General features: G+C 36.6%; 2 protein-coding genes across 3 annotated transcripts in view; one reads left to right on the top strand and one right to left on the bottom strand.

Moving 5' to 3' along the window:
• LOC108749060 (sorting nexin-7-like) overlaps nt 1–1,838 on the top strand; it is a 3,153-nt gene extending 1,315 nt beyond the window's left edge. Inside the window, exons 3-8 of the mRNA XM_018487559.1 lie at nt 5–69; nt 152–262; nt 402–566; nt 627–822; nt 913–1,187; nt 1,462–1,838. Of these exons, the coding sequence (XP_018343061.1) occupies nt 5–69; nt 152–262; nt 402–566; nt 627–822; nt 913–1,187; nt 1,462–1,821 (1,172 nt within the window). The 3' untranslated portion in view covers nt 1,822–1,838. The remainder of the gene's footprint in view (nt 1–4; nt 70–151; nt 263–401; nt 567–626; nt 823–912; nt 1,188–1,461) is intronic.
• Nucleotides 1,839–2,804: 966 nt separating this feature from the next.
• The window catches only part of LOC108749065, a 6,301-nt gene continuing 463 nt past the window's right edge, over nt 2,805–8,642 (bottom strand). The window contains exons 2-10 of one of the 2 annotated variants that reach the window (XM_018487563.1): nt 8,101–8,219; nt 7,320–7,565; nt 6,957–7,078; nt 5,255–6,724; nt 4,967–5,176; nt 4,397–4,506; nt 3,371–3,585; nt 2,997–3,256; nt 2,805–2,926 (exon numbers count right to left, since the gene is read on the bottom strand). In XM_018487563.1, the coding sequence (XP_018343065.1) occupies nt 2,826–2,926; nt 2,997–3,256; nt 3,371–3,585; nt 4,397–4,506; nt 4,967–5,176; nt 5,255–6,724; nt 6,957–7,078; nt 7,320–7,565; nt 8,101–8,219 (2,853 nt within the window). In that variant the 3' untranslated portion in view covers nt 2,805–2,825. Of the gene's footprint in view, nt 2,927–2,996; nt 3,257–3,370; nt 3,586–4,396; nt 4,507–4,966; nt 5,177–5,254; nt 6,725–6,956; nt 7,079–7,319; nt 7,566–8,100; nt 8,220–8,642 lie in introns of those variants that run through there. The other variant, XM_018487564.1, reaches the window with a different exon arrangement.

Here is an 8,642-nt window from a genome sequence, read left to right as displayed (position 1 = left end):
AAAGTAGACAATCCGCAGAAACACCTGGAAACTCTGGAGACGTATATCACATTCCGTATAACGACTAGAGTACGACTTTATTATCACAATATGATATCAATTTCTGATAATCTAAATAATAAAAATAATATAATATTAAATAATTCTGCAGACTACACGCCTAGAGTTTGAGGAAGGAGAATATGTAGTTCGCAGGCGATACAATGACTTCATTTGGCTGCGCCAGAAATTAGTGGATACTTATCCAACACACATTATACCAGTAAGTTTTCATTGTTATTTTTGATATATAAAATATATATGGCATATAAATTATAATTGAGATACATATGATACATAATTGAAATGATATACAAATCGAAGAGAGGCTAAAAAATTATAAATCTCGGGTTTTGTTACAGCCAATGCCAGGCAAGCATACGTTGCTCGCCCAATTGGACCGTTATTCCAAGGAATTTATCATAGCGCGTATGAAGCTTTTGCATATATTCCTAAACAGAGTCGTGAATCATCCAATTCTGAGTTGTGACAAGAATCTCCATATTTTTCTGACAACAAAACCTTCGGTAAGTATTGCTATAGCACTGTGTCAACTTTAAATCAATTACTGTTTAAATCAATTACAGGAATTTCTCGTTCATCGCAAAAATCGTGGGAACGTGCTCGGAAAAGTGACAGATTCTTTGCAAAATATAGCAAGTACTTATACGATGAAGCAACGTCACTTGGAGTTCGAACAGATTCGGGACTACTGTACAGCGTTGGGTGAAAAGCTGTCGGCCATAGATAAAATCAATCATCGCATACATAAAGAGAGGCAAGGTGCGCACAAAAATTGCTCATAAATACATATCGTACATGTAATAAAATAGTTCTCAGCTATTTCTCATGTTGTACATTGTAACGCAATAGATTATTTATTGGAGCTTCATCAACTGCATCCCATATTCACACTGTGGGCAACTTCAGAACCGGAACTCGCACCCATTTTATTAGCGATCGCTAAAGCGGTAGAAGCAAACGCAATGGCTCATCAGAAACTTTTGGAAAACGTTCCTAACGACGAACGCGAGTATGTTTCATACATTGAAGCGGTCAAGAATGCATTGTCCCGTCGTGATTCGATGCAGATTGAATATGAGATAACAATCGATGTATTGGCAAAAAGAAGATTAGAAAAGGATCAGGTACAAGCCTTGCTTATATCTCTTCCTCTTTTGTAACCTTATTTTAAGTTAGTTAAAAAGAAAACTTAATATATTTCTAAATATATCAATATAACGGCTTATAATTATTGATATACACTGTAATTATATATTTTTTAATCTAAGGAAATTAATAAATATTATTTACATTTTTATATTGCTAAGAAGTAGGCAGTTACTTGCATTTTATATTGCTATTTTATATTACTAGAAAGTAGGCAGTTAATTGCAATTAAATTTAATTGCATTCGTATAGTTGGTAGGAAATACGAGCTACACGATTCCAGCACAAGGCTGGGGCGGATCTCTATGGAAAGCGGAATCTCGCGATGAAAAATTGGAAAGACTCGGTCAAACTATTCCACGATTAGCCAAACAAGCGGAGATACTACAGGATCGCGTGGAGTGCGCGAATGAGAATCTGCGAAGCGATTTTCAGAGGTGGAACGTGGAGAAGCAGCAGGATCTGAAGAACATGCTGATCACGATGGCGGATCGACATATCAGACATTATCAACAGTGCATGAACGCGTGGGAGGAAATTCTTACCGGTCTTAAGTTGGACGGAATCGGATCTGACGTTAACGTAGGGCCGCCTGTTAAGATACCCGTTTGAACCGCTAGTCTTTTCGCTATTCAAAAGGACATAGAATAAATATTCGTTATATATACAAAGGTAATACACCAGTTTAAAAGAATCTCTATTAAATAATGACACAAAGTTTATTACAATCTATAAAACGATCTATCATCAGTTTCGATATCATTGCTTTTAAAATTGAATCGTCATTTCTCGAAAAAGAAAATTTATGCAGTACTTGCGACGTGACGCATGCATTTAATGACGATGAAAGTTGCATTTAATGCACATTATAATATGCTAATATCAAAACTCTAAAATTCTGCAAAAATTCGCCTTTATGATACAATAACCTTGTGATAACATGAAATATTAAGTATAACGCATTTGGTCCTACATGCATGCAGGACATGTTTCGGTGTATATCACGTACAAGAAAACAATTTTCTTATACATTTTGACGTTCTTTCTTCTTTAGAGGTTTAGATCATCAATTAGTTTTGGGGACCAAAATATATCAAGACAATTCGCGCCATTCCCTTCGCTCTCTCTTTCTTACTTTGAATCACATTACAATACATTTATTGACAATCAGTTTTGTCGTCTATATCTACTAGTTACCAAAGTACAATAGTTACCATGATAGCGTAGACAGCGTCAATGTATAGTATATAGCACTGATAAATTTTACAAATCGGAGCAAAACGCTTGCGAGAGCTTCGTTGTATCGTTAATTAGTATCTTTAATCTATGTCTCTAAGTTATAAACAAATCGCACCGCCCTGAATCGATTTTGCTTAGCAGCAAGTAAAAAAAAAAGATGTAGCAAGAGTCCTATATGGCTTACACATTCCTCTGTATATCTGTTATTTATGCTCGAAAAGGAAGATACTTTTTGCTGCTAACAGTATTGTTAACAATGCGGAGTACATTTCTCTACATTATATGCCGCGACTCGGCGAGTTGGCAAAAATGGCGGAATTTGTATCAATAAATAAATTATTGTTTGCAATGAAGTGCGATGGTTCCTGCATCTTTCCTTACTCCATTAAGGCGTCGTTTGTACGTTCTACGTAGTATTCTGGCGTTATGTAGAACTGCACCAGATTGTCCAGGTCGATGAGCTTGGTTATAGATTCGCCTGCAACGAACTCGATGTATACGTTTGTTCTCCAAAATATTATAATTCGATAAATTCAGAAGATACTGACCTGCCAAGCTCATCTCGTTATGAAGAAAACGCACTGTGTGCGCGTATGGTTGTTGAATCTTTTCCCGTAACTGTGTAGCCAAACGGCGGGTTGGATTCCATAACTGGCTACGAAAATTCGGTATATTTGTGATAGTCGGCTTCCAGGATTCAGGCTTTACTTCCTCCATTGGTAAGACATCCGTTATCCTGTATTGGCTCGTATCGATGTTCCATGTGAACTTACATCCGACTTCATACTGTTTCCTCTCTTGCGGAATACTGGATATATCATATCAATTTATTGAGATTGATTATTGTTTTATTTAAAATGTAATATATGCAAAATTAACGCAAAGGAATCAATATGATTCCTAAGATGGCATGTGTGCTTACCATTGTGTTTGGCTACATAACTCACTTGCTTGGATTTTCATTATATGCAAACATATAATATCGCCGCTAAGCGCGCATACATCAATTATTTCAATATCATAGTCGCTACAATGCCAATATTTTTTCTTGAATCTTGAGCAGATCCAATCTGCTATATGGTGAGAAAAAGTCTCGATATCGAAACTCAATTGTGTTATAGAAACGCATGGCACTATCTGAAAGTATTTCGTTACATCAGAAATACGTTCATATTTTATTTATAATTATTATTTTATTGATTATGTACGGGCTGTTCGACAATAAGTAACAGAAAATTTAAAAGTGATTTAAGGAAAAAAATTTGAAATACGAAGCGATCCGAGTGTTAAGATGTTGAACTACTTACTATATATACACTCATTTAAATTGAATTAATTTTCAGAAATAAATTACGAGCCGATGAAATTATCGGATTCACACAATCAATCTGAAACAAATCCCACAAAAATTTCCCAAATCTTAAAAACTGTAGTAAACTTATTGCGAAAAATATTGCCTCGGCCGGGAGTCGAACCCGGATCTCTTGCATTCCGTGCGAGCGTTCTAAGCCTTTAGACTACCGAGACTTCAATTTAAATGAGTATATATTATATAGTACAATAGTTCAACATCTTAACACTCGGACCGGTAAGGCGCTTCGTATTTCAAGTTTTAATATAAACGGTCTCGTTTCCAATCATATTGTAAGGAAAAAAGGCCTCCGCCGAAATTTTATTATTTTTTATTTTATAGTATTCTCTTTCTCTCTCTCTCTCTCTCTCTCTCTCTCTCTCTCTCTCTCTCTCTCTCTCTCTAAAAGTTTAATATTTACGTAAAAATGTTTAATGCATGTGAATGTTTAAACATTTATAATTAAAAAACGTATAATCCGCAATTTCATTTTTCTTGATTATAATATATATTTATATTTCAATCATTTAAAGAGATTCGTTTTGTACAAAATTACACATTGAGAAAGTTTAATTTTTTGAAATAATAAGTACTTACCAGTTTTTCCGCTTTACTATTGCTGATCATCTGCATTTGAACATATCCGGAACCATGCACGAGCATCGGAAGTACACACTGGTAACTTACATACCCCCCTGTTTCTTCATCTACAAGTATTGTCTCAATTTAATTTAATTTAATTTAATTTAATTTAGTTTATTGCAAAGCTATGGAAAAGATTACATGTTAACAGAGTAATAGACATAAAATATGATACAATAGGCTATAGTTAAGATAAACATAAATACAACAGATAATTGTAGCTTGCAAATGGTTAGGCGTCAGCAAAATTGCTGTTACAAAGCTTACCAGTAACAAAACAGAATAAGACATAAGAGGTAAACTAATAACTAAAATCACTCACACACACACACACACACACACACCCGCACACGCACACACACGCATACATCCACACGCATACACTTACTTACATACACACACGCGCATACACCCGCAACACACTCAATATAGCACTAGTTATAGTAAAAAATATTACAAGCAATAATCTGCAAAATCATACCTGCAAATTAATAATAACAAATCTACAAATTTTAATATATATACCTTCTACATCTGTGATCACCGATATCATCTCATCATCGAGTTCTATGTAGCTCCGTTTAAAACGCGCGGTGCATTTTATCAGAGGATACTGCAAGTTATTTCTAGGAACCAACGGCGAGAAATTCGAACAACATTTGCCAACGCGGTCTCTGTACACGCTTCCATTAGATAGCTGATTCTGATTCAATGGTCGTAAGACACTTTTTTCAGCTAGAAAATAAACGTATAAAGTTTGTGTCACTTTATTCGAATTCTCATTCCGTTTCGATAATAATCGTGAGATTATACCTGATTCGGTATTCGATAAGTCGTTAGCTATACTAATATCTTGAGCAAGATTCAATTCGTCCGATTCACTCTGATCCGAATCGATCCAATGCCTTCGGCCATTGGGTAGAACCGGCGACATCGCTGGGGAGGAGGGAATCTGATGTATGGAGCAGGTACCGCGATGTCTGAACTGATCGCGTATGTGCTTGAAAGGAACTATATTCTCTGCGTCCTCCGTCTCATCACAAAACTCGTACTTCTTGTCGGCAAGTCGGCGCTTCCTGAATGAACTTAGCTTTTCGCATGTCGTCTCCTGTGCCTCGTCTGTGAACTCATACGCTTTCTCCGCCTCGAGGATGAGTTTGTGCGTCGCTCTCGTCGTCCTCGTCGATTGAGCCGGGACGGGCGGAGGTGAATGGAGATTCGATCTTTTGCGAGGGCTCGGATGGCGAAAGGATCGGGCGATGGGCGGCGACATCAAACGAGACGAATATGAGGACGAGGGACTAATTGATACGGATTGCAACGGTGAGTTTATGGAAGCCACGGAGTTGTCTCGTTGCGACGCACCAGGTTGCGGCGAGCTCGGACGTTGCTGGCTGCTACTGCTATTGCGTTGGACCTGGATTCTGTGACTAGATTCCGAATTGCGAGTGCGAAGGATGTCTGACGGTGGAGTAAGAATCGATAACGACCACGTGGTCATCGCTCTGAGATCAGCGGGCAGTCTCTGCGGCGTCGAGCGCGGCGAGCACGACGGATGTTTCACTAACGTGATAAGATCGCTGCCGATATTGAGTTCCTGCGATGTGTCCTCGCAGAAATCCTGCAAGATCTTGTCCCGTACTGAGATAGCCGTTTGCTCGACGCCGACCGGCCGCGAGACAGGGCTGCTGCTGCTACTACTGCTGCTATTTCGGCACTTGCATTCAGTCATGTCCGAGCATTCGCACAACTTAACGTTTAAAGTGCCTGCAGCGGTAGACTTACTATTTATATCACAGACATAGTCGCTTTGATTATTGCTTGAGGTATTTAATAGCAAATCGTGTCCTAGCTTATCGTCTAATTTTATTGGCTCGTCTAGAAAGTCGTGCTCTATGCTGGATTCGCATTTGGGAGATCGATCGACGCATTCCGGCGTGCTCACTTTCTCATCCGAGCTCTCATATCGTTCTGTCCTTGTCGAGTAATCCGTCTCCTCGACATCGCTCATGTCCAGCGGGATCGTGTCCGGAACGACGGGATCATGCATAATATTATCCTGTTTATCGCACGCTCTCTGATTCTTCGACTTAGGTATATTTAAATCTACCCTGAGAACATGTAGGAAGTTTCCCGTATTGACCACCACGTGATTCCAATAATTCAGACATACTGTGGCTCGAAACTTCGGATACGGCGAGATGACTTCATAAGTCGTGTGAACCGTAAGGCCATGTTGTAAACAGTTACATCTTACACAGCTATCCCAATTCGCAGCTAATTCTAACAAAGTTAATTTCGATTAATACTATTGTAATGTTGCTAGTATATTTAATATATTATTTTTAAATACAATTCAAAAAACGAGACAAAAAAATGTATTTTCAAATTGCATTTAAAATTATTTATACAATGATTTGAAATACAGTTTAAAAATATTGTATAAATAATTTCATATACAATTTGAAAATATTCTATTTATTTTTTCTCCTAAAAATTGCGAATTATTCATTACCTTCACCCTCTTCTTCATACGATGCAGCAACTTTCAAACAATCTTTGCAATTCTCGAGAGACGGTACTGTTGTTATAGTTAAATATGCTCTATCAGTCGGTTGTAAATGTAAGAAATTTGTACTGTAACAGATAAATAATATTGCTGATTTGTGTTCCTTATTTTAGAGCTTTTTAAGAAAACAAAGAGTGTTTTTTTCGATAATTTTTTTAGATAAATTAATGTACATTTTTTATACAATATTTAAAAGGAAATAGATGTATGTTTGAAATTTGGCAAAAGTGAGAAGAAACATTTTAGTATAATCTAGTGTAGCAATAAAAAAATAAATTAAAAAAATATCTATTATTCAAGAGTACATACCCGAGACCGTGAATTACAAGTTTATTCCGCTCCATCGGCCACTGAGATATAACTATGCTTAATTCTCTATAAATTGTATAATTGCCGAACAATGTAACTTCGGAAACTTTGCGGGCTACACGGTTGGGTGTGAAAGCCCACCAATGTAATAGATATTTGTACAAAGACGTGTTGCTGCTGACGTCCAACGTGTATGTATACGTGAGCAGGAACTGGCCACATTGCGTTAAGCCCATAACAATATGCCTTAGAAAACGAAGATATCTTTACAATCGTCATTCATCTAAATAGGACTATTTTACATTTATATTTCTGTAGCGAGTATATTAATGAGATAATTTTAGATACTCGCTGCTTACATTAACCCATTTCTTTCCACCTTACTTCCTTCAAATCAATATTCGTAGTCCGTTCTCATATTTAACATTCAACAATAGCTTCAACAAAAACTACACTTAAGTTCTAAGGTGTTCTTTTGAACTACAGAATGCGGATGAATTTTTGCCTTATGGCGACTGATAGAGGAAGGTTCAAAGATCTCTTTTTTTTTTACAATTTAGGACTTTGTAATACTAATCATTGTACAACTGTTTAAAAATGTTCGTTTCGTTATGAGTACCGGCCTATAAATATCGAGTTCAGTTTCTATAAAGAAAACATCAAAAGCTTGTGATAACAATTTCTACTTATTTTATCTCATTTAAATCAGACTATAGCTACAAGGGGAATGCAGCAAAAGAATGGATCAAATCTGTGCATTGAGTCGAAGTTGTTGGCATACCCTGCCTCAAGCGCCGATTTTGGGATTATGTGCAGAAGATGGAAGTGTCGCCATTTAGGCACAGCTGTAAACAGTCTTTCTTCTAAGGCGTAATTGTGCACTGATAGACATCCTCTCATCTGCAAGCAAAAATCATGCAGTTACAGAATACCATGTACATAACAGTTGCTTATATAAATTAACCCTATCATATCATTCCCACAAGACTTTTTAGGCATGAAACTAGGATTTTCTAGGACACTGACAAATCGAGAATTATCTCAACTCAGTAAAGTAACAGTAACATTACATCAATATTATAATTTCTTCAACAATATAATTGTTATGTACAATATGTGTTGTATTCCATTTATATTATCGAAATTATAATATTGATGTATGAATGTTACTGTGGCTTTGTGCACAGGAAGATATTAAAAGAAAAAAAAAGAAGCTTAAAACTTATGCATCCAGAAAGAAATGTCTTTTATTAGGTTTTAATGCGAACAGCAGTTCGTTCTAATTAAATCAATCAGTCAGACGAAGTCAGACGAATAATCCCT

This window comes from Trachymyrmex septentrionalis, unplaced genomic scaffold, assembly GCF_001594115.1.
Source record: "Trachymyrmex septentrionalis isolate Tsep2-gDNA-1 unplaced genomic scaffold, Tsep1.0 scaffold259, whole genome shotgun sequence".
In the NCBI taxonomy this organism is placed as follows: Eukaryota; Metazoa; Arthropoda; class Insecta; order Hymenoptera; family Formicidae; genus Trachymyrmex; species Trachymyrmex septentrionalis.
Note: the sequence above shows the minus strand (reverse complement) of the source record. Positions and strands in the feature narration are given on the sequence as shown.